Source organism: Drosophila santomea, chromosome 3R (genome assembly GCF_016746245.2).
Source record: "Drosophila santomea strain STO CAGO 1482 chromosome 3R, Prin_Dsan_1.1, whole genome shotgun sequence".
Lineage (NCBI taxonomy): Eukaryota > Metazoa > Arthropoda > Insecta > Diptera > Drosophilidae > Drosophila > Drosophila santomea.
The window spans coordinates 12996025-13022387 of NC_053019.2; the positions used below are offsets into that span (position 1 = coordinate 12996025).

Consider the following 26363-nt stretch of genomic DNA (forward strand, 5'->3'; position numbering starts at 1 on the left):
TAGTCAAGATAATTAGGTGGCAAACAGCATTCAAGGACTCCATCGTGTATGAGTTGCGATCTTTTTTTTTTGTAAATGCAAAATAATTACATTTCCGTATGCATTCGTATCTCTGCCCTTTTCCAGCTTCCCAGTTTTCCCTATCTCTCAGCGGTTTTTTATTCTCCCATTTATTTCGCATTTGCCACGGTTGCCGTGTGTCTGCGGCGAAAAGTTTCAGGCATGTTAATAACACTCATAATTAAAAATTAAATGTTATAATTTCGTGTGTGCTGCCGTGCGGCTTTTTCCGTTTGGCTGCAAATTATTTCCCAGCTATGTGGCAACAGACAATTATTCACGCGCCTCTTACCGCCTCTGATTTTTCCCCCATTTTCCGGACCCTTTTCTCTTATACATGCATGCATGCATACGCCTAGATGTTGCTCGTAAACTTTGCAATTATGCAATGCAAAGGCCATGTTTGCCGAGACTCGCTACAAGCCATGTATTTTTGATGGTCATAAAAAACGTATGCGAAATGATCACTCAATTCCCCTCAACACCAAAGGACGATGTCGACAAGCACTGGCCTGGCAATCAAAGTTGGCAACTACTTTGCAAGTTTTGGCCAATGTTTTATGGAAGGGCGAAGGTTATGCAAGCCAAATACTTAAAAACGCAAGTATTTCAACTCCTTCAAACATTTTCGCCTGGTCAAGGCAGTGAAATATATTTTAAATGCTCTTGGATGTAACTGTGCATCTCAAACAGAGCAAGACATTTGAGGGCCACGATGTTATTACCATTTTAAGCCTGCGAAAGTTTCTTTGTTTAATTTGGTCCGATATTGATATTTCCATTCTTTAATACGATTTCTGACAACAAACTGCGAGAAACAGGGCCAATTTTACAGAATTTAACTGTTAACCGGTGTTTTAAATAAGTACGATTTTTAACTTTATGTAGAGACCCACTGGAATATCTTTATTTAAAAATAAAGAATTTTTTCTAAATTAGATATTGGGTCTACCATACCGTCTTTTAAAAATTGGTCAACAATTTCCTTTTTGATTGATTTAAAAAACATTTATTTATATTAAATTTATACGATTTTTTTTCAGTGAACACGGTGGCAAATTTAAGTAAAATAATCAATCGGAAAAGGACCTTGAACTGTGTTGCAAGGCTCTCCCAGCAGGATCTGCGTGCGAAGCCACTTTGAATAATTATTGGCGCAGAGACAGAAAGTCAATCAGTGGGAATGCAGCGGGCAATTTAATACAATTGCGGGCCAAGGCGCTTATTCAATTAATTACTCGAAACAGTGCGTCAAAAAGCGGGCAAGTAATGCAGAAAAAGCCGAGTAATTATTTTACACTTTGCTACCGCTGTCGTTCGACGATTTTCCACCATTTTCCACTTGCCCGCGACGCGAATTCAGCATTTTGATGAAGTTTTTCCCCGACACAGACAGTTGTGCGCGCAGTCGGTCATTCCATCTGTCGCTTGTGCATAATAAAGTTTACTTTAAGTTTGTTAAATCCATGCCCACCAGTAATGTGACCCAGTTTTCGGATTGGTACGTGTAATTATCGACATCTGATTAAATGAAATCAAAGGCAGGCCCAGCCGAAGGCAATATAAATTCGCATAAATTTGCCACGGCGCTTTAAATGTCAAGTGGGTCTCGTCCATCGATTTTTCTGCCTCGCTGGTTGCTGGGGTCATTTATCAATATGTAGATTTTCCTCGGAAAGTTCAATGGGTCCGCAGGACACACATACGCACTATACACCACATGGACCCCCGTATAAATTGCGTAATTTTTTTTACACGCACACGCAATTGGAGATAAATTGACTGATATGCATGTTGCGGGCCACCGTCGTCTGTCAGTCTGGTAGTTTGATGTATGTGTCTGCCTGCCTGGAAAAGTGTCCTTCTACACGACCACTCTCACTTTTCTGCTCTTTGATTTTTCTTTACATAAATTCGCGCCCCAAGCCATTTCACTTCCGGTAACTGCACTAAAATGCCAGAGCGTAATGGCATCAATTTCCTGCTGGCCAAAATTTAAATGTGTCCTTGGCGAGTATTCTTCTAAAATCTGTTATCAGCCAAGATATATTTTAATTCCTTGTTCCGAAAGAATATACCGGTTGCCGTCTGCAATGTTTCAAGATTACATTTTTAGGATGGGAAAACTATTTTATCACATCTTTAATGCTTTTCACTTCACCTAGTATCAGTTCATTGTTTCTATTTACTTAATGTTGAATTCCTGTGTTGCTTCCCCGTGATTTTTTGTTATAAATACCAGCAAAGATGAAGTTGGACATCACCATGAACGACCGTTTTAACCAGCGGTTTCAGTCCGTATATGGCGGACTGGTTCCCCAAATCGCCCGATTGGTGCCCTTCAACGACTCGGAGGTGACATGCATCCTGCTGATCTATTACAAGTATAGCCTCCAGAACGGACCCGCTGCTCGCCGAATAACTTCCAGCCAGTTCGTCAACATCGTGATTGGGTTCCAGCAGCTTTACGACATGGACGTGGTGGATCGCATCGTTACCCTGATCGCGGGAGGCAGGAAACACGTGACGCCCATGGAATTCGTCAACTACATGACCATCCTAATGTCCCGCGACATGGAGCGCAAAATGGAGTTTGCATACATGGTATACACTTTTATCTAGACAATTCAATAATTTACTTTATATAAGTATTTTATTGTATAAGCTAAAACTATCGGATTACTTAAACTTAAGATATGTAGTTTTTGCTTATTTATTTAATTTTTTTTTTATTTAAACTAGGTGTACGACAAAAATGGAATGGGCATTAATAGAGAGATCATTTCATCTTCGGTCGAGAGGTTTTTTGTCGGGGACGACGACGAGGTACTCGAGATGCGACTGGTGAGCTGAAATTGACCAACTTCAAGTCCACATTCAAGTTTATGTTGCCCATTTAGGACATGGTCGATTTTCTACTCCTCAAATTTGATGAAGACCAGGATGGCTACATCTCATTTGAGGAGTACAGATCGATCGTATTGCAGCAGCCGAGTCTGCTGGAGTTTCTGGGTCCCATCTTTCCCTCGGACGAGACGCGTCTAGTGGTGGCGTACTGCACTGCCATATACTCTCACATACCCGAAATGAGCACGTTATAGGTATGGGAGCAGGGTATGTGGCAGTTTGCCAGAACTCCGCCAGTCACATAAATCTTTCAGGCACAAATAAATCGAAAGCAATGCAAATCAGTGCGCCCCGCCACCGCGTTTTTCTCTGTTCAGCCATTGTAGCCACTCGAAAATGTCAATGACAATGATGATGAACTGCAGAATAGAGCGCTGACAGCTGCAACGAGACGCTGGATAGATGGATAGATGGATGGAGCATATATAGGGGACACCAGCTGTCTCTCGACCACACGGTGGAAAAATATGAAAGCTGAAGATAGAATACTTGATATAACTATCATTTAAATAGAATAGCAATTATTGGTGAACACTCAATTCACAGCATACGGTTAATTTTTATATATATGTATATATGCATACATATATATTTTTATATTATAAAAATACAGCTAAACTTATTTTTTACATTTCACAGATCCAAATAACTTCTATTAAATGACAACAGAATTTAATACTTTTATGATATTGTTTTAAATTTGTTTCCAGTGTAGCCCGCTTTAGTGGCATAATTTTAAACACAGAGCGCAGCTCCAGAAATACTTTGCTCTGGTTGAATGCTCCACTGGCTCGACGACTGCCTTTGCCACTGCCTCATGACAGCTTGATTTGTTGGCAGTTGGTATAATTGACATTTGATGGATAGTGTTCTACATTGTCGGGACATTCTCCAATCCAGGCTTCTAACTGCAGCCACTGCAGGCCCTTGAAGTTTTCCCCTTGGCCGGTTGCTCTAATTATGGCCATTGGAAATTGGGAGCACTATTAAAACTCGAATTTTGAGTACCATTAAGCAACAGTCGGTTACTCCAGGGCCATTAATAAATAGATGAATACGTTTAATTACTGTTCAATTTATCTTCATGGTTTTAACCAAAGGTATTACGAAAAACTAAATTGTATAGAGTTGATAATAATTCGCCTTTTTCTCAAACTACTTAACTTTACATAATTTCATATATAATTGTCAACGATACTTTTGCAATCATTTTTATTTTTCATTAATATTTTATGATAATTTACCATAGACTTCAATTCTTGCTTTCTTTATTCCCTCGGCGTACCAGTCAGAAAAAAATGCGTACGAAGATTTTTGAAATGGCAATGTATTCGTAAATTAAGCTTCAATATAGGAACAAGGAATTTTTCCACAATTACGTCGTACTAAAATATATGGTTAAAACGGCCAAAAATACTCGATAGATACTTACGTTATAGGGATACGAATGATTAATGTTGGAATAGGGACCAAAAGGGCTATAAAAGAATGTGACCACTGGATTTCTTATCCGGTTTGCCATGTATTTGCATCCATCTACCGTAACATTGTAAAGGAATAGTTTATATCCGTTTAGCCGTTGATATAGTGCGAAATTAACCTGCAAATTTGGTTCTTAGTAAGTTAAGCTAGACGATCAATTAAATTCACTGCATACTTTAACTTTGCTAACTGGCAACTGATGTAATTTTACTTTAAAGGAGGCGTAGTAGTACACGAATCTAGCAAATGATTCGTCATGGGAAATGAATTTTATATTTATATGAAAAAATCAATAAGGTCGGACAACGTTATATAAATCACTAAAACATATGGTATACCTACGTTCTGGATTTTTAAAAAAAAACAGAAAAGATTCCAGTTAGTGACCGGCACATTGTAACTGCTAAATAACTCAATTCGAAATGAATACAATTTTAGTTCGACATGGTCTTTGACCCAGACACAATTTGTATAAGCTCATTAAATTTAAAATCGGTGGGATAGAATTATATATTTATATTTTGCCAAACCCTTTTATATAACTTAAATGACAAACTTAATTCCCGAACAAATAAAATCTGCTCTGGTTTTTTTGTTCACTACGAGTGATAGACCAATCGAATGACAGCGCAATAACTTAAAGAAATGCAAACATCAAATAATATAAATAAAAATCAACTAATAAAGTGCTTAAAAATTTGTGATGATGGGTTACTATATATTGATGATGGGTTACAAACATTCTAAAATTTAATTCTAAAATTCTGCATTCAGTGTAGGCGAATAAATATAGTGGAAATTATTTTAGGCTGTGTGTTTAGAATATAGTGTTTATTCAATTGTGAAATCATTTTTTCTCACAATAGCTTATATCAGTTATTTTTGTTCGTTGAATTTGCATTCGTCATTAGATTCTATCTCTTTAAGAGGTGTTTTAGTTTTATATAGACTTAATATACGTTTTTGATATTGTCTGTGTCATTGGTAGCCTAACCACTGAAGTAATTAGTAAAATGGCTTATTAGAGAATCTTGATAGCTTTGTACAATATACCATTTGGATTTGTTGGTTCGTTGTTCAGTAAAAGACATCCAAAGAATATTTTTTTTTGATTAATTAAAAACTCTGAAAAAATATGCTGTGTTTGTCAGCATGAATTACTTTTGAATCCTTCAGAAGGCAAGCCTAATGGCTGGAAAAGTGGGCACATTTACATAACAGGCGGAAAGGAATTTAAAACAAGTAACGAGTCGGTGAAACATGAAACAGAAAAGTAAACAAACAAGAGTCTAATAGCACGACGGAGCTGATGGAATACTCTTGAGAAAAGTCTCATTTATGTAGAAATCTAAAATATCTGAAAATATACTACAAATACATATAATGGAATTTTAAATTGTAATTAAAAAAGGATAAAAATAACCAAAATCTAAATAGTTACATTATAATGAGGCCGTGGGTTATTCTTTAATAATAATCTATCTTTGGAATTAGAATAATTTGGCTTTGGCTTCAACCCTTTTGTGATCTTATTCATCTGAGCCTCTTGGATTTGTAATTATTTATGCAAAAATTCTTACCCAACAAACTTAATTTAGTTAAATGTTTGACTTTTGGCTGGCGCATGTTGATTAACAGCATGAAATGGGAACCGAATGCCCTGTTACGCCCCCGGCTATGCAAATAACATTGGGGGCGGAGCCACCTTCTTCATCCTTGCAATACATTTACTTTGTTGTTGTTAACCCTGGGTGTTTGAGTTTGCCACTCGAACTTGCGTGTAAACATGCATGATTAAGCTGGCAGCGAGAAACGAGGTAAAGTCCAAAATTAGCATAAGACAGCACAAAAGCCAGGAAATGTGAAATAGGACCGTCCCTGGAAGGAAATAGGCCTGCCAAAACATTTCTTCATGAAATACATTAACTGCTCTTTACCTACCCTTGTCTCAAAGAAAATAGAACGCCGTATTCGACTATTAGATACCCGTTACTCAGCCAGCGGAAAGGCGTGCCATATGAAAAGGAATTAAAAACCCGAAATATTTTTAAGCACCTCGTGGGCGTGTCAATGTTCTTAAACAAACTTGCACAACGTAGCTTTCCAGCTTTTATCGTTCGTGAGATCGCAGAGATTATACGGAATTTGTATTTGTAAATTTGACTTTATATTTTAGCTGCAATGTAAAATATTTTGTATAAACATAGCGTAATATCTCATCAATAGCGTTTCATAAAAGAATCGCTTATTCATATTGCGCAAACTTTCATAACATCTAAGTCGCTTAAACAAATTTAAACAAGAATTCGCGACATTCAGGTGCAAGAAAATATCGATCAAAGGAAAAAATAGACTGGGAATCACTCCTGATGGAGGAGATGATGCCAAAAAGCATCGCAGACCGAGACAGAGCAGGGGAATTTAAGAGAAAGGACAGCGAGAAGCTTGCACTCAGCGCATTGCACTGCAAAGTGAACTCCACTTACACGGAGTAAATAAATAAAAAGGATGCCCAAACAGAGCTCACAATTTATGGATGCACTTGCCAGGAAAGGACAATGGCAGAAGAATGGAAAAAGTCCAAAAATAAAAAAAGCACCGGAGAATAAGGAAGGCAAACGAAGACAAATGTAAAATAATACGTGACAATAATGCTGCCAATGGCTGTGTTGATTAGGCTGCTTTATTTATGTACCGCTTTTGCCGCGACAGCTGATCCAGATCCACATCCTCTTTGGACTCCAACCTCAGAGTTGCCCAAATTCGTCTTTATTTTTTGTGGGATGTCCAATCGTTGGTAAATTCATTGAGCTGCCGCAATCCGGTCTTGATCTGCAGGTTTTGTGGCCCAACTTGCTCTCTGGGCCTAATGAACCGAGCAGCCCTCTGAGCGAATGTGTGCTTGTGTGTGTTGGCCAAGTAAATATTATTTGATGCTGTGTCGAAAGCCATTTCCAGGTGGTATGTGTTTATGCATAAAATATTTACAAAGTTTCGTGTCTCCGTGTGGCTTTCGCCGAGTCCAATTTGCCCAAATGCAGAAGTAACATTTGAGGCGAGCTTGTGTGGCAATTCGTTTCCTTCTCCCTTTTTTTGCCTCTTATTATTCCAAGTTTATTTAAGAGCTGGAATCTGGGGAGAAATGAAGGCATGAAGGCGGCGGAGGCATGGAACACCACATCAAAGCATAGCACGTGGCACGCATGAGTGGCAATGCAAAAAGTACAGCGGCAGGAGCAGCTGGAGGAGCATCAGGAGCAACTGAAGCCCAGCAGCCCCAATTGCATTGCCATTGCCCCGAGTTGACCACAAAACATGCGCCCAGCTACGAAAACCCAGCCAAACCGAGCCAACACAAGTCAGGCCAAAAAAGAAAACACGGTAGACGAAACATGGATAAAGGAAAGCTACACCGTACATATTGCATAACGATTTCCACAGCAAATCAAAAAGGCAAAAAGTTGGATTACTGATCTAAAGATTGTATATCTAATTAGGGACTTGTTATTTTAAATTAAGGAATGAACTTTGATAGTATTTTCGATCGTATTTATACACTTTGTACTCTTGTATTAAAATTTAAAAATGTTCTATCTTTTTTCGCAATGTTTGCTTCAAAACTTGAAATTGTTTTCTTAACTTGCAACGTTATTCGTAAAAAAGTCTATTTTATTTAGTTGAACTTCAACTACACCCCGTTCGCTCAGTGTAGGGCAACAACAGTAACAGAGCGGTAAATCAACTGCTGACCACTGTACGGCTGCAGTTACGTATGTGAATTTGTAATCTAAACTTTTATACTCGTTGACTCGTTGCCTCGTTTTTCCATCAGCGGCGAACAGGAAACGGAAATTGCTGCTGTTGGCCCGTTGACAAAAACACGACACTTGCACCTCAAGTTGCCAGGAACTTTCAACTTGATTTTTCGAGCCAACTACAACAGCAACAGCAGCGTTGTAGCAGAGGCAACAACAAAAATGATGTCCAGGACATTATGCGACTGGCAATTGCTTACGGTTTTGTTGTCCTGTTGTCGAGCAACTGAATGTGTCCATGATTGCGATTGCAGGTAGTAGGCGATCGGGTTGTTCCTGTTTTTGTGGACCCATTTGACCATTGGGCCATTGATTAAGCGTGGCCAGCTGGTTGGGATTTTCCGCCCGCTCTTTTGGCCACGTTCACTCAATCAAAGCCAAACTAAAAGTTTGTGCTACGGTTTTAACCTCAGTTTGCATTCTTTATGAGTGTTTCTGCCTCCTTTTTGTTGCACGCTCTGCATTTTTTCGCTGTTGCCTTTGAATGTTTAATGCAAATTGATTTACCCAGTCCTGTTTGGCTTCTTTTTTTTTTGTTTCACCAATGCCAACTTTTTCTCAAGCGAATTTTCCAAACGGCTTTAAGTTACAATTAAGCCCGCTGGGAGAAAAAAGCGCGCAAGTTGGTAACTGATTTTACAGCCCACCTTTGGTGCCTGCAGTTACCAGTTGCCAGTTGGCTGCACATTAGCGAAGGCACACGAAAATTTTTAACTTAAATTACTTTTCGTAATAACTTTATTTTGTAATTTACGTAAGTAGAAGTAACATTTATGCAGCTGCATAAACCGCCAACGAAAGTAGCTGACAAACTATGACGGCGCACGTAAAAAACTTTGGGCAGAAGCCTTTGCGAATTTGCGGAAAAATTTGCGGAGGGCACAAAAATGGGTAGGAGAATGGAGTGTAACCGGGATGGGAAAACCACGAGCGGTTGCCTTCCATTCGGCCTTGGTCCCCAAGAACTTGATGCCACTCAGCTAGATAATTTGCATACGGAAATGGGTGCGCTCTTTGATGGTTTTTCACGATCTTTGGGAATCTATAGGCGACGCCACCTGTCCGGAAATGGGTAGTAGTCCCTCCTAGGGCTGCATGCCACCCAACGCTCTAGTGGCATCTTAAATATTTAATACGCCACTTGTCCGAAGGGAAAATGAGAGCGTCATGGGCACGTTGTTTTTCTTTCGCCTGCGTAATGAGGAAAAGTTTAGCTACATGCAATTTGCTCTTGTTCCCTGTTCTAAGCGCTCCCTCCTCAGTTCCCAGATGATTTCACTTTTTTTTTTTGGGTTGCTGGTCTACTTGTCCTTGCAAAAAACCATTTGCATTTGCCAAAAGCACAGCCATAACGGCGAGAAGAAAGCAACAACACACTTACCTCAATAGTCAAACAAAACAAAGCAAAAGTGCGGCATACTTTGTGGCGCTTGGCATGCCAAACATGTGCCCCCCATTTCGGTCCACCTTCTCCGGCTGACATACAAATCATTTTGCCGAGTACCGAATGTCGAGTGGGGAGCCATAATGCAACTGGAATGAAAGCCACCGGGAGCACTGTAAAAAAGCCCATTTCAAACTCGGGTTTTTCGTCCTCGAAATCATAAACAATACCTTTCAAAAGCCAGCCAACTGTTAAAGTGCTGGGGTCAAAAGGTCTCGGTTTTAGGTTCCACAAAAACTTCCTAAAAGGGCACTTTAGATATAAATTACAAAAATCATTTTCCTAATTAATAATGAAATTATAGTTTTTCCTTTTAAGGGGGAAATACTTAAGTGATTTTTGGCAATAAAGCTATCGTGTAAGATTTAAACAAAATTGCAATGGAAGTGGTCAGCTGGACAACAACTCATTTCTGTCTACTTATGTATGTTTTTTCCAGTGGTATACATCATTTTTAAATGTTGCAGGAAAATGCAGAAAGATGTTTGTCACATTTACATTTTAATTACTTTGACCGTCGGCAAAGGTTTTTATTGCCTGGCAATCGCTTTGACATCTAATCAATAAATCACATGCCGGGTCTTATCAATCAAAATCATACAAGGAGCAGGGAATCCCATGGCTCCCAAGTAAGGGCAACAATTATGCGGAGCAGCACAGGGCGGCTCAAGAGGCACTCAGCCCGGCTGAAGGATTCCAAAGGAGCAGGATCTACAGCTGGCAAAATCAAACAAAGGGCTGCACCGAATGCAAAGGGAATCATCAGCAGCAAAAGAGTAACCAGAGTGAAAAGTGTAAAATGAAAAAACTTATTGATGATTGCATGCAGCAGAAGGGCAGGAGCAGGATCCTCGCACTTTTTTTCGACGCTGTGTCTCAGTCTCAATAACGAAATGCAAATACGGCAAAAAGCGAAAGCAAACACACAAATACGCATGAGGAGTACCGACTAGAAGAGCCAGAGAGTGGAAAAGTGGCAGAACGGCAGGACCAAAGCAAATCGAATGGCACAGAGGCGAACGGAAAGCTGCCAAGTGCCCGGCAAGGAAATCTGCAAAAAAATGCAGTCTACAAATCGTGACGATAACTGGGAATAAGCAGATGCTCTAACCTGCAACAAAGGGCAATAATTTGTATTTTAAAGTAACAAATTTGTTTAAAATATTTATTTATTAAGAAGACACACAGAACTTTCGAATCAAACAATTGCTTGCAGCAGTTAAAAACGTGTTACAGGGTTTGTTTGCATAAATATTAGGTCATAACTATTTATATTTAAAAGAAAAAGCAAAACTTTTTTGTTAGAATATGAAAATTATCTGCTAATCATTATTAAAATAATATTCTTCGCCATTGCTCTTTAGTCAGCTGAACTAGGCTGCTTTGTGCGGCGTTAGCTATCAAATACTGTGGCAGGAGGGCATAAGTTTCTGCCGACCAAGTTCATAACCATGTCAGGCGACTCTGCTCCCCAGGGTAAATAAAATAAAAACACTACAAGGAGAGCGAGTGAGTAGGTGAGATGTGGGTGTGTGTGAGGGAGATGGCAACCGTGATGGGGCTTCCCGCACGGCAAAGAAAATGGCGTTAGCTGCAGCGCATAGAATTGCAAATTCAATTTCAATTCAATTGAGCATGTGTTTGCAACGGCACATCCATATGCTCCTAAGTTTCCATCTCCAACTGTGTGAGCGTGAGTGCGAGTGTGATTGTGAGCCAGTGTGGATGTGTCTGAGCGACGGCACGGGTGCGTATGCGTGATATATTGTGTGCATGCTGGGCATTGTTGCGCTCTTGCTGCTCCGCTTGTTGCATTGTCACTTATGGGCTGAAAGCGATACGAGATCTACAACGGCTTTGTCAATAATCGAACCCGATTTAAATCGAGCTGCTCGCATTGCCAGGCGAGGCGTGTCCAGAGATATTCGATATTCCAATGTGATTCTGAATGATTTCGATGGTTTTTATTAAATTACACGCAGTGTAAATAATTTGCGTCCGTCTGTCATTAGGCCGTCGACAATTAATGCCAATCGCAGCTCATTAAAATTCAAATCATCCACCCCTCGATGTACCTCCGCTGCCATTATAAACATTTTTGCGCCAAATGTTAATTAGATTTGAATTTGGAATATTTTCGCAGGACCAAAGCAAATAAAATTGCGAAAACAATGGGCGTGTGCGACGACAGTGCGCTTGCATAAAATGCAAACACAAATCGACAAATATTATTTTTATGTGCTTCCAATGATAATGATTTTGCCAAGCCATCAAAACTGACAGCTCCGAATTCCGAAATGGCTGTGGTAATGGAAATGGCAACGGGCTTAGGTGGCGAATGCGTAATATGCTATAATCAAATTAAAATTAACAAAAACTCTCATGATTGCAAATTAGTTGCCGGGAATGGGCGTTAAATTGAAATTGCTATCGATTCATTGCTGATTTTAGGTCGTCGGCATACATATAGATTTTGGGGGTCGTAAAATTATTAGCTGTTGAACGAAAAATTTGAAAAGAGCTGCGCCCACTTGCCTCCTCCACTGATTGCCGGCTCTTGCCAAAAACGGATCAAAAGTTAAATTCCTGTTTGACTTTTCATTCGAAAAATTGGATTTTGCATTTAGCCAGGGATGCCGAGGAAAAAGTTTCCGCCCATCAGCAGACTGGGGATAAGCCGCTCACAGAAATGCAAGCCAATGCAATGCTCAACGAAAATAGGAAAAACTTTTTTAGTTCCACAACTAATTTATCAAATCTCAGAGATTCGTTCGTGCTCTCTGTTTGAGTTGGCCTACTCTCTTTCGACTTGGCTTACAGATTACAGAGCCCGAAACAATGGCCATAATAATTTCAATTATTTAAGTGACGGCAGCCAGCAGCAGTAGCGGCAGAACTAAGCCTGCTAAATGCATAAACAAATCCGGTTGTCAATTTGCTAATTGCTGTGGTCTTGCCTTTTAATTGCCACCGCAATTCGGCACTCCGCAAAAATAAAAATGCCCCCGAACAAAAATCAATAAAAATCCAAAGCCAGCTCCTAAAAAAGTGGGAAGTTGTGGATGCGGATTGTGGGTGCTTCTGCCCCCTGGCCTTACTGGCACAATTGAAGCGTGTTATTAGCTCTAATTGTTATAAAGCCCTTTTAATTGGGTGTCTGATAAAGTTGGGCCGAAAAGAAAGCCCAAGTGTTTGCCTCACAAGGTCCTAGCTGGCATTCACCTTAATGAAAAAAGGGCTTTTGTGAACCCATTAAAATAATGGCAAGGGCGCGGTAGAGGCACGGTCGGCTTAGCCATTTCTTTTTCTTCGCTCTGGTAAAACTTTCTCGCAAAGTATTTTTCACACGCGCCACGTTGCGTATGCGTAATCTAAGGTAACCGCAAAACAGGGCAAAAAAATAAACGCCAATGTGGGCGCCGCTTGGAATTTGTTTTTCCAGGAAGAACATTTTGTTTTAAGCGTCTTGTTAACATGGTTTCATCGTGTGGCTTAATTAATTTTCAATGTATTTGCGAGTGGGATTAGCCCCTCGACCCGCAAAACAAAAAACAGCAAAACAATCTGCCGAGCAGGGCAACACATCGTGCCCGAGCATAAAACGCCGCTAATCCACTTTCAATTAAGTGCAGAAGCAACACTCACACAAATAAGAGGATTCGGCCAAGTGAATACATTTGAATTTAAAACTACCACTGTGGCTGCAGATTGGTTGGTCTTAGAATTTAATCACCTGTGCTATAGTAAGCAAGGACATTTCGTCTAGGCAAAAAAAATAATTATCACCCTATAAATAACATATAATGTTTAGATCTTAAAACCTTTATATGTTTCAATATATTTAATGTAGCTAATTGATACTAAATAAAATCTTAAAAACATTGTAATTTCGTAAACTTAAAGACTGCTTTTTAAAACCTTAAGCTAGAAAACTCGGTTTAACTCTTACGGATCAAGGCAGTTTCGAAGTTCGGATTGAGTTACCCATTGCCCGGGGATTCAAAGAGGGAACCAGATGCTGCGGTCAGACGTCTTCCACGCCGCGGATTGGGCTGAAGACAAATGATGATGCATAAATAACGCGCCGATAATCCCGGTTAAAAGCTCTAACATTTGTTTGGATTTGCCTGTCGCTTTCCAATATTTGCTTAATACACATAATTTTTAGCTATTATTTTGGGCACCGCCACTCGACTGACGGTTAATGTCGCCCGATTTCGCTCCCAAGATGAATGGCCATCGATTTATTATCGATGTCTGGCGGAGCGGTTTATTAATATGCCCAGACCAAAAGGTGAAGGGATTTCGATGGGCTAGATGGCTAGATGGGCCAACAGCGATGGAAAACGAAGTGTTGCCCACATTTCAAACCCGAATCGGGGATTGGAAAAGGTGCTCCATAATCGTTTGCGAACGTGTAGTTGTCATCAATGCAAATACCACGCAGCGCACTTGTCAGCGCCATCCTCATTCACATCCACATCCTTAACCGCATCCTCCGCAAAATCCACATCCTCGTCCTCCAGGATAGCAACATCGATGGCGTCGCATGATTGATCAAGTGAGTGCGTGCCAGGGACAGTGTCAAGCTGGCTACCACACTGAGCGAGAAATAATTTATTAACATCATTTATAGTTATACAATTAAAAACTGAAAAGCATTAATTAAAAACAATGTTTAATCATTACTTTTTTATGTACAACGGCCCATAAGTATAGTTAATTATGATTATAAAAAAAATTTTGGACGTAAGGTCCTTAAATGTAGAAAAAACCGAATGCCTCTTACTCTTACGTACACATAATTCTTTTAGTGTAAGAATGCAGCGGGATGTTCCAAGGCGGAACTCGTTGCCGAACCATTTTTCTGACATTTAGTTGACAGGGCAAATTTTTGTTTGGCCGTAATGTGCCCCAGCGTCGCTCCGGACATCTGGGTTCCCACGTACGTATGGATGTATCTACGTACTTACGTATTTCCCAGATCCATTCACAACGCCCGTGAGTGCGACGGCAGTCATGTGAGTGCTTAAAAAGCATTTAAGGATGAGTTTGTGGATAAAGTTGAGGACTGGGAGGATAGAAGGACAAGAATGAGGCCAGGACCCTCGGCAGAGCTGATTTGACATTTATCACTGCACTGGCGACTTTCGATTTTCCGCTGGCCGCCAGCACCGGGATTTGTCATTGATGGAGTAGTCCCAGGCATGCCAAACGCACTTTTGAGGCCATGCGAAATTTTTAAATGAAAACTGTCAGCAATAGCGCCACAGTTAGTGTGTGTGGAAATCCCCCGGAATGAAATCGGATGCAATAGCAGACCATCGCAGACCCGCCGCCAGTGTGATAATCCAATTGGCAGGCAATGGCACTGTTGCAATGGCCCTGCGATTGCGGGTGTGTGCCGCTGTGGCAAAGCCCGGTCTTTCCTAATGTAATTCGTGATTCAGCATAAACTGCCGGGCGGCACGCCCACTACGCCCCAGAAGGATTTATTGGCAAGCCCAAAAAGTAGCGCATGCACTGGGAACAATATATAGCTACAACAATGCATTTTATTAAATTTTTTATTCATATTGAGTTAAATTTTAACATTTGAGAAGAAGGTTCTAAATAATTATTTACAGATCTTAAAAATACATTTTTACATCATTTTATGCACGAGATATAATCTATTCTAATTTTTTACAGTGTACATAACACCATTCGAAAAATAACTTTATAAGTCTACTTAATCCTGTACGCTTGAAATCATATTTCCCAACAAAAGTGTTAAAATGCCAAACATCATAAGCAGGATCCCTAGTTTACCTAACTTTTTATAGGTGTGATTGAAACCAGGACTAGGACTGGGATTTCGAAAGAGTTGGGGGCTCAGCGAGGGCACGGTGCTGGGACACTATCAAACGGTCGGATAGGCCAATTGCCAATTGTCAGATACAATTTATTCCCGCTCCCCTAGATGCTGCCACGGGTGCACTAAATGCGAATTGAAAATAAAATATTACACAGAGATTGCTGCAGCAGCGGTGGCATCGCTGTGAAGTGGGTGGTGGGAGGTCAAAGGATAGTTGAGGTGCCAGTGGGTGGTGTGGCTGGAGTGGGTGGAGTGGGAGTGCCAGGAGGAACAAGGAAAGCACCGAAGATAAACAAACATCGAATGCAGCAAACAGTAACACGATTATGCCCATGGCCATGAGCGGAGACAGGGACGCCGATCATCAGACGCAAAAGGAATCGTAAAACAAAAGAGCCAGATAGTTTGCAGCTCCGACTGCCTCACTGCTATATAGCTTCTGATTCTGGTTCTGATTCTGATTCCGATTCCGATTCTGCGTCTGCTCCAGCTATTGCTATTGCTTTTGCTTTTGCCGCTGTCGGTGATTGTGGGCGCCATTGGAGGCAGCGCCAATCGATTGTGTGCATTTTCGGTGGCGTTAAGTGTTGGCTCTCGGGAAAATCGGGGGAACACGTGGGAAATGCAGGGGGAAATTCTGCTGCTGCTGCTGCTGCTGTTGCTGCTGCTGCTACTGCTGCTGCTGCTGTCGTTGTCCTGATAGCGAGCACAGACAGACTGCAGCAGCAATTTCAGAGAGCCGCGGGGAAGAGGACGAAACGCAGTAACGTCATCGATGGCTGTCCTGTTTGTTGGGGAAAGCACATTAGAGTGGGCCTAATGTTTCTATAGATTATATAATATTTATCCAAAATTAAGTCTATCAAGTCTGATAAACAACAATTTGTTACAAGTTTATCTAGGTTGCAGAGACTAAGCTGTGTTGAGAAATATGTGAAAAATGATGCTTTAGCAGCAAAATATATATACAATGTAATTTGGGAAAATTCTCATAATATTATATATATTTTCAAATATTAACTTTTAGAATTCTTAAACAGATATCGGGTTTAGCTCATAAATTTCAAACGTTTGGTAAAATGTAATATATTTTTAGTATTTAAGACATAACATACTTTATTTAGTAGATGCATATTTTATTTGAAGCTATGATATAGCAACTGATGAGTGGAAAACCACCCTAGAGCACATCATCCCAGTTTGGGGCAGGGACAGATGGAGATACGAGTGCAGCACAGTGCAGTGACACCTTGAGGCGCTGTTGGCAAACTATAGAAATCACATAAACGCCACGCCTCCAACTCCCAGCTCTGCTGGCATCCGTGAAAGTCCAGGTCCTAGCCCGCATTTCCAGAGTCGAAAAAAAACATAAGTGAGGAAAAAAGGGGCACCAAGGAGATCAGAGACAGCCCACATGCAATGGCCGTGGAAAAGAAAATGCAACGTAAAAATGCATAAATCCGTGGGATTTAAAGATTTCGCTGGAATTTGTGATTTCTCGCATTCGCTTTTTATTTTTGCACATTTCGCTTGCGGCTGGCGCATTTCTTTTTGTTTTTAGTTCCGCCCCATTTTTTGGGCGTGTGGAAGTGTCTGGGCTGTAAGTTGGAGTGAGTGTGCGGGTGTGTGTGTGTTTGGGGCGTGACTGGATTTACGCGCTGCTCGTCCTGGAGAGAAAAAAGTCGGTTTTCGGTGGATGCCACATCCATTTCCAATTCCCCGCTTTGACTGTTTAACACGCGCAATCAGCAACGCTACAAATTTCATATGACATTTTAAGTTGTTTTGCATTGTCACGCCCACCATGCCCCACGCCCCCAGAAAACGCCAGGCGATTTCTGCGATTTGCTTTCAGCGGCACAAAATCCTCGACAGCGCTTTGTGCATCGCATTTCAGTGACTTTGGGGCATAATATTTCCACGCGCGATTCACATTTCCACTTGCCATAGTTGCCATTTTGCAGTTTGAACTTTATTATTGTTTCCTCTTTTTTCCGTTTAGCCCAGCTCAAATGCAGATTTTCACTTTTGGCTGAGAGTCCTTTCCCTAAAATTCTGTTGCAGATTTTAGGTTGCACGTTATATTTGGCTGCTATTTTCTGTGCCCAGGAGCCAACCATTTAAGTGAATCTAATTCATTTGCGAATATTCCAATAATACAAAAACCACTACTCTAATGGCGGAATCGTGTATTGAAGCTTAATTGATTTCAAAACATATTTTATTCTAATGAACTTGGACGTCTCGAGGGCACAGCAAATCGGTTTAAAGCTTTCATCGTCTATAGCACCATATTAAATAAATAGCATACAATTATTTCCACTCAATTAGCATGCAGACATAAACATTGAAATTTATCCTAATGTTTGGCAAAACAAAATTGGTTAACTTTTACCTATTTAAAAAAAAAACGAAACGAACTTGTAGTATTTTATTTTTGCCACGTGTGCGGGATCCAATTTTTAATTATGATTAAAGTAATTTTTAACTTGTATTTAGTTATTATGACACACTTAAGTTAAAGAGAAGTATAGCAAAGAGAAGCTTAGGTAATAGCTAAGTCTAAGCCACTACAGGATTGAATTTTCTGGTTTTCATGGACATGTCCGGCTGCTATTCCTTATAAGCTACGGGATTTAATGAACTGTTGATTCGGCAAATGCACGATCCGGGATGGCAACGTACATATTGACAAGCTTTCTCTCTCTTTCACCCATCTGTCTGCCGTCCCGCTCATATTTGACTTTTGTGCTGTGCGTTTCAAACAGTTTTTCAATGTGACATGATGGCAAAGTGCGTGCACGTAGAAAAAGGAAAGCCTTTTGGAGGAATTTCAAAAGAAATATTTAAAAAAACAGAAGTATCATAGATAGTTTTTTCTTCCATGGTATTGGATTTCAGATAAGAACAATAACTCTAGGATGTTAAAGCATCTTTAACAAATATATTTGGCAGAACGGGGGAGGAGTAAGTTCATGGACTTTTGGATCTCAAAGCATTATTGAAGAAAATATTTAACAAAAATTAAAAATAAGGTAATAATATAATTTGTACTATTATAAATTATATTTTTCAGTATTTTAAAAGTGGACGGGGCAGGGGAGCAGCCAGAGCAGCACGAAATTATTTAACATGTAAATCAAGGCAGAGGCAGAGGCAGAAGCGAAAAATCTAACAGAGCTCAGTGCGAAACTTTTTTAATTTCAAAGCAAATAGCGGACGGGGATTTTTTGAGGAGGGGAAACCCCGAGATGGGCGGGAGTTTTGGGTCAGCTGCATGGGTGGGCGTGGCGCTTGTGCGGATTATGAGGCGGTGGCAATGGCCAAATCGCGATGATTATAGTCACGTACTTGTCACCCCGCCCACAGCTCACCGCCCACCGCCCACCGCTGAGTTGTAATTACACATGTGTGCATGTGTTGGTAGAGTATCTGTGTATGTACAACGGATAGGAGTGCGAGAGTGTGTAGGATGGCAAATATTGACGCTCAACTTTTATTTACGCACACAAATGTTCAAGTTTCCAACAAAAGATAAATATGAAGTATTCTAAATCGTTGCCATGCCGTACTCGTAGTCCCCCCTAAAAATCCCCAACATCATATTCCCCACTCGGCACTCAGTGCCATTTACTCATTTAACTGACAGTTAAAATTACAAACGCTTATCATGTACCAGAATCATATCATACGGAATAATTTATTATGCCCAACGCTTAATGTAATTCCCGAGAAGCGAAATTTTCGCTTCACATGGCGAACGCATTGGGAAGGGGGGTGGTGGGGGGGGCTGCACGGAGATATAGATATATGTAAGGATATAGACTGGGGTGTCTGGGTGTGCTGGTTAACTGACTGGTTTTGTCTTTGGGATAGATGGAATAAAGTGCGCAACATACAAAATGAATATGTGCGCACACACAGCCGTAGTTTTATTTGCTCAGCTTGGCTCCTTTCATTCGAGACCCTCGCGTAATAGACATCGCACATAGATGCCATATATGTATGTATGTATATACTATGTTCGTATGTATATATACATTTTGTGGATAGGAAGTGCGCTGGTTTATGCTCTGCACCCTGAGGTTAATTAAGATTTTGCCATGCATTTGTTTGAACAAATGGTGTTTGTGCTCCAATCCAGCCGAGTCAGCGAAATGAAAAAGTTTTATTAGTTGTAATCCCTAATTAAATTAAAACTGTTCCCTTTAATTAAATGCGGGCTGAATGCGTGATATATGATAAATGTTGAATTAAATTATTAGCGGGATTTCATCCTTCGCATGGCTGATCCATTAATCATTCGGGAAATATTCGTAAAGTTTTGCGCCAGGTTTAAGGATCTGTTAACTCGATTTAACTTTTGTTTCCACGGTGTTGGTGAACTATTTCAAAACAATAGGGTATAGTTTAACTGAAGTGGGTTTAGAGTTGCCAATGCAGTTGAAATATTCAGTCATATATGCAGTCATATAAACCATTTCAAGCCAATTACACTGTTTGGAAAATAAACCTTTTCGAAGTCTGCTACTAATTGATAGCAGAAATAACCTGGAAAGCATTCGAGCGATAATACAATTATATATTCATACAAAAAAAAAGATATTTGATTAACCCCAATTCGAGTGATTTAGTCGTTCGAGCGCTCTTCACATATGTGCAAATGGTATTGTATGGGTGAGGCATTTCACTTAATTCATTAATAACATGCAAGCTATATTCATTAAAATGCTGATATATTCTCGCTCGGCACTAAGGCATAAATAATTTCAGATTAATTCAATTCAGCGCACAGTTAATCATTATTCAATGGAAATAAAATCAACTGAACAAGCAACTGGGCTTGTACCATAAATAATTACCCTTATTCTACTTTAGAATTTTGGATGATAATATAACCCACTGAATAGGAAATATATTTCTTTTAAGAGATTTTATATTGCTTACCATTATATCTGCGTCCTAGCCTTGGCCATATTATATGATGTTGAATTATAGCTATAAAAGAGACAACTGCACAACGAAAAGAGTAACTTTATTAATGATTGATTTAAGTAACATGAAGCATATACAATGACAACTACAAAGCAGCATCCTTACGTATATACACGCCCACAACAAGGGCGTAGCCGGGCTTAAAGGGCTCCAATAGAACCATTTCGATTGGTTCCAACTGCTGCTCCTTCAAAAGTTTCCTCTCGGCGGCAAAGCTATCCTTATTGAAGACCACACCGTTATTATTAGCCGAATGCAAATAGGCCACAAAGTGACCACCAGGGTTCAGGAAGTGTCTGGCGTTCAGCATGAGAGATCGAACCAAATCCGCATGCGGAAGATCAGCGAAGATAATGTCAATGCAGGCGGGAACCTCGAAGCGGTACTTATATGGCATGGTAGCGTCTTCGACTACGGGTACGATATTCGAGCGACGATTGGCCAGTGTTGTCAGCTGACGTCCCGCCCAAGGACCCTGCTCCACGGCATACACCATTCCGGATTCACCCACTATATCCGAGATGTGGGATACCGATCGCCCAAATCCGGCTCCCAAGTAAAGCACTTTGGAGCCAATTCGCAAATGCAAATCACTGGCACCACCCATTATTCCAGCTGCCAGTTTGGATTGAAAGGGAGACCACACCCGGAATTCACAGCGTTTTCCCCGGAATTCCGATGTGATCCGCTGCTCGCCGTAGTCATCCGTACTGGAGCTCGTATTTCGGGTGAGCAATTGTATGGCATCGAAGCGGTTGCGTAATAAATAGACGCCGTAGTGTCGGTGCGGTTCAATGCGGTCTGAGTTCCCAGTAAAAATCCGAGTCTCCAACTTGACCTCTTGTCCTTGACCATGATCTTTACCTTCACTTTGACACGTATTTTGTGACGAATCCCCTCCTGCGGATTCGATGTCCCTTATGGAGGTCCTGGAGCACTTGGAAGCTGGCTTCTTCGATGGTTTTATGGAGTTCTGGCTGGGGCTCTTGATGGAAGTCTTTTTTGGGTGACCGATGGAATGTTTAGCTGTAATTCTTGGGGGCTCAGGGTGGGTGGACTTTCCAGGAGCTCCTCCTCCGTGAGTTCTAATTTCGCGGGTTCGCCGCTTGGAGTTGGATTCTTTACTCATCGCATCAATTTTATACAGATGTTGTTAGAAACCGATTTATCACCACATCGGTTTTCTGATCAAAATTTGAAGTGGATCCCAAGGGTTGAAGTTTGGTTTCAGATTGTGGAAAAAGCTAACTAATACTATTGTATTTACAATATTAAAATACATTTCGTATTCAAAAGAAATGGTCTTAATGCACATAAACATTATCTGATCTTAAATTCACTGAATTTTAGATAAGAATTACAGCTATTAAATTATAGAAATGTTTAAGTAAGTAATCGCTTTTATAAGTATTTCCCTTTACTGAATATTCATAAATGGTAATCACTATAAATTATATTCATAACTCATCCTTGAGGCTGCTTTTTTTATGCGAATAATAATTAATTTTATTCTCCGCCCGCGGAATCTTCAGTGAAATGCTCCGCGAAAAAGGGAATTTGGTGTTGGGTTGGGTGGCGATCGAAGGTCAGTCGCCGGGTCTAAAAAGCGCTCCCACAAATGCTGCACATAATTTAACAAAGTGAACTGCACCGCAGTAGTTGCAGCAGCAACAAAAGCAACAGCAACAGCAGGAACAACAACGACATCATGGGCAATAATAATGGCCCAGAACAAGGCAACAACAAGAACAACAGGCGAAACAACAGCAGGCAGCAACATTTCGACTTCATTTTGTTGTGGTTTTCTTTTGGCGCTCGCTGGCTCCCTCTCTCTCTCTCAATCTCTCTCTATCCCTCTTTTTCTGGCAATGTACATAAAACTTTTCGGGCCACTACAATTTTTAATGCACTCTCTGACATTGTGAGGGGCGCGGAGGCGGCAAGGACGAAGGACGAACAGGGGGTGGTGGTGGTGAACGGAGGCCATTCTGGAGAACAAGCAAATGAAACTCAAGTGCATGTAGCGCTAGCCAGGCCAAGTGGTGCAATAAAAAAAATTAATATACATTCGACGGGTAAAATACCCTTTCATCAATTTGTATCGAAGCAGTAAAATGTAAATACCAAATTAAAATAACAAAACTATCTCGAGACATTTAAGTTGGAACTAAAACAATTTTCAGTTTTGTAGGTCCAGGAAAACAGGATAACCTAAACAATAAAAAAAATATAAATATTTTTAATATTCTGTGGTGTAGTGATCATAATAATCATAATAAATATTCTAGGTATTGAAAACCATAATTTTTATACCATAATAGCTGAAGAAGTAAATTAAGTTGTTTAACAAATCTGTAAGAAATATTTTATGCCCACCATCAGGGTATAAAAACAAACCAACGTCGAAAAACATCACAAAGCAAAAAAAAGGAACAGAACAACGGCAGGAATGAAATAAAACAGGCGCAAGAACGGCCAAAAAGGAAAACAATAATAATACACAAGGGGCCGTGGGTGAAAGGCGGGGAAAACTCAGATTTTTAATAAACTTGCCGCGGCTCCTTTTCGCTTTTCGTATTTTGCTGCATACTTTTGGGCGCAGCAGCGACAATAGTCGCATTATTGTTGCCACAGCGGCTGCTTATTTACGAGTATTTGCCTAGGAATGTGGCGAGCATCTTGCCAAGTGCCCAAAACCCATCCCCAACCTCCCCCTCATCTGTATAATGAGCCGCCAAGAGCGCCAGACGAAGACGGCAATGGCAGTTCATGAAAAATCAAGAGCCAAGAACTTTTTAGCCACCAAACTTTGACTCAATGTAAATTTCGCCCGATCATGTTTGAAGTTTATCAAGCCAGCGGAAGGGGCAGTTCTTGGCCATGTTGGGACCACCCACACGACACGTCTGCTGCAACTCCATTAACCCCCTAGGAACCAAGATGACACGACACATTCACGTTTGGTTGATCCTTAGCGAAACCCTTGTGCCTCAATGACACGATGCAAATATGTAAAAAAAAAATATAAAAAGAACAAAACTTAAAAGAAGCACTTCAACTATCGTCATAAACAGTTTCTACATTCTTTTTACTGCTCCTTTTAAATTTTTGCAAGAGTTGAGTTTAAACCCAGCATTAATTCATGGATATAGTAAATTTAAATTATAATACTATCATATTCTTCTATATACTCTAAGGTAAATTCATTGTACTTATTATGCCTCATTAGATCCTTGTTCTTTAAATAACATAGCTCATAACGCTTAGTGCCCTTTTTCGTACAGTATCATATGACCATGAGCTCAGCTCCTGTCCTGGCTGCCTTAACTTGGCCAGAACGTGATGGGTGGGATGGTATGAAGTAGAACGGGTCCTGTTCTGGATTCTGTGAGGTGGGGGAATGCATTTTTAAAATACTCGCGCGCATTTTCGCAAATGGCAACAAACGGCGCCAAGTTTAGCAGCTGCGCTGCCTTCGGGTGCTGTAAAATGCAAAATCCAAATGCCCTGCTCCCTTTAGCCATCGTGCCATCGCCTGCATGGCTTTTGGCATAACATTTTTAGCATATTTGTTGTAGTCTAAACACGTGACAAGTGTGCGAGTGTGTGAGAGTGCCATTAGTCCCTTGGTCATGCGCCGGGTACGGGAAACTCACGTGCCATCTACGGATATGCAGCTATTGCCCGGAAAAAGGCCAAAATAAAAACTTTACCGCAAGAACTTTACCGGCGACAACAACGGCAAAATACGAGAATGGCCTTTGGCCGGGGGGAAATCGCTGTGGTCATATATTTACCATTGCATCGGCATACTTTCTGGCCCACGTTTTAATCAATTTTTCAAGCATTTAAGTGCACTTTATTCGTGGGTTACCGCAGCAAAAAATCGTTACGATCATTTAAATTGGTAAAATCACTTTAAACCCCTCTAAAATATGTGAAAATGCCATTTATAAACTCACTAAATTCCTGCATATAGAATCTATAGAAACCTACTATTAAAAAAAATATGTTGTACTAAGTAGAATCTTGTCATTATGTGTTTTTTTTTCAATCCTGAAACATTTTATTCAGCTTAAAAACTTCTTTTTAATAGCTCTAACATTTTGTAAAAAAGTTACTTAAAAAAGATCCACGCAAAAATTAAATACCTTCAGTAGAATAAGTAATCGGATTGTGCCACATTCCACATAGTTTACGAGCTCGCCTCGTGACCTAGCCCAAATCCCTGGAGAGGACAGGCGACAATAATGCCTGAAATTAAATAAATATGCTTGATTATTTTCAGTTTATGGCGATGTAAGTTGGTGGCAAAATGTGTGAAATATATTCAATAAATACTTGAATATTAAATCAGCTTAATGCGAACGAACGTCGAGGGCGTGCCACATCACCTAGCGAGCTCATTAAGCCCATAAGCTTTATTGATTTTCAACAAGCTACCAGTCGCTGTGACGAAAATGTACAAAAATTAATTATTGCCAGTCGAGCTGAGTGGAAAATTCATTTGAATTGATTTGAGTTGATTTCATTTTTAACACAATTTAATTTAACCATCAACTTGCAGCCCATTAAAGTTAAACTCATTTGCATTATAGGGGTGATATTTTATTTGACAGCTTAATGAGTGAAAGAAAATAATTATCTTAAAAGTTCGAGTTTCGTAATTGAATTCAAAGGTGTTCATGACAGCTATTGGAATTATGGATGCGGAACACAATTTTATTTATTTTTCTCTGTTGATCTTCTTTATTACTATCTGATTATAATAGATCTTTTCGATCGCACACCGTTTGTAGGTAAAATTATGAATAATACATTATTTTTCTGGTTACCATTTTTTCAGTGTCTGCAACAATGGCTGTGTGTTCCATCGGAATGACAGGAGTTGAACAAACCACAGCACAACATTAACATCAGCCTGGCTGACAGTTGCAGAGACTTCAGCTGCAGGATCGGGAACACAATGAGATAACCTCGTTTTGGCCTTGCCAAGAGCAGCAGCTGCAACTCTGTGAGTGACTGATAACTGCAGCCATTTGCCATTTGTTTCGCCAAATACCCCGCCACGCCGCCTCCTATTTCCGGCCCTTCGCCGGCAGCCCTTTTCAAGCACAACAAATGAAATCGATAAGAAACTAAGCGGCTTGCCGTCGAAATTCCATTTCTTTTCGAGCCAAGCTGATACTGCAGCTGCGGCTTAAGCTCCAGGATGCATTCCGCCGTGTCTGCCGGCCAAAATGCGGCCAACAGCGACAAGGAGTGGCATGTGGCTAATAGGATTTGCCCGCCACATCGCCACGAGTGGGTTGACATTGGGTAGAAAATGTTGTTTTCAATTGTCTACTTCGATGCACAAGGCCGTCGCGGGTTAATTCTCCTGCTAAGCAACTTTGTATTGGATTTTATCTGAGAGATTTGTTTAATTTATTTTTGAAGCAATTGAAAGTAAAGAATTTTGCCAAGTATTTTTCAAGTCAACTTACACATATTTTAATGCTTTATTTATTGATGATAATTTATCTTTATAGCACTCATTCAATTTTGTAGACGTCATTAAAATAATAATAAAAAAATTATTTAATACTTCAATTTGGTTGAGCCTTTTACAGTTACAAGTTCGTCAAATTAGGATTCAGATTAGGTTATTCTTTTTCACATATTCTGTTAAGATTAAGCATTATGTTAGTACTAACATGTAATGTCCCGGCCTAACAGCTGTTGATTTAAAAGTCTCCACTATGTTAGCCTAACATTAAAGAACTTTAACAGGCGCTACAAAGCTACATGCTAATAGCAGCCA

The 26363-nt window shown here is 40.2% G+C and overlaps 2 protein-coding genes across 2 annotated transcripts; one reads left to right on the forward strand and one right to left on the reverse strand.

Moving 5' to 3' along the window:
• The first annotated feature begins 2213 nt into the window (after positions 1 to 2213).
• Positions 2214 to 3598, forward strand: LOC120452058 (EF-hand calcium-binding domain-containing protein 1). Its single transcript, XM_039636120.2, has 3 exons — positions 2214 to 2664; positions 2803 to 2904; positions 2961 to 3598. The coding sequence occupies exons 1-3, from the start codon at positions 2308 to 2310 to the stop codon at positions 3159 to 3161; spliced, it is 660 nt and encodes a 219-aa protein (XP_039492054.1). The 5' UTR covers positions 2214 to 2307; the 3' UTR covers positions 3162 to 3598.
• A 16985-nt stretch (positions 3599 to 20583) lies between these two features.
• Positions 20584 to 21785, reverse strand: LOC120452061 (rRNA 2'-O-methyltransferase fibrillarin 1). Its single transcript, XM_039636124.1, has one exon. It carries the CDS (start codon positions 21687 to 21689, stop codon positions 20646 to 20648), a length of 1044 nt encoding a protein of 347 aa, XP_039492058.1. The 5' UTR covers positions 21690 to 21785; the 3' UTR covers positions 20584 to 20645.
• Between the last annotated feature and the right edge of the window lie 4578 nt (positions 21786 to 26363).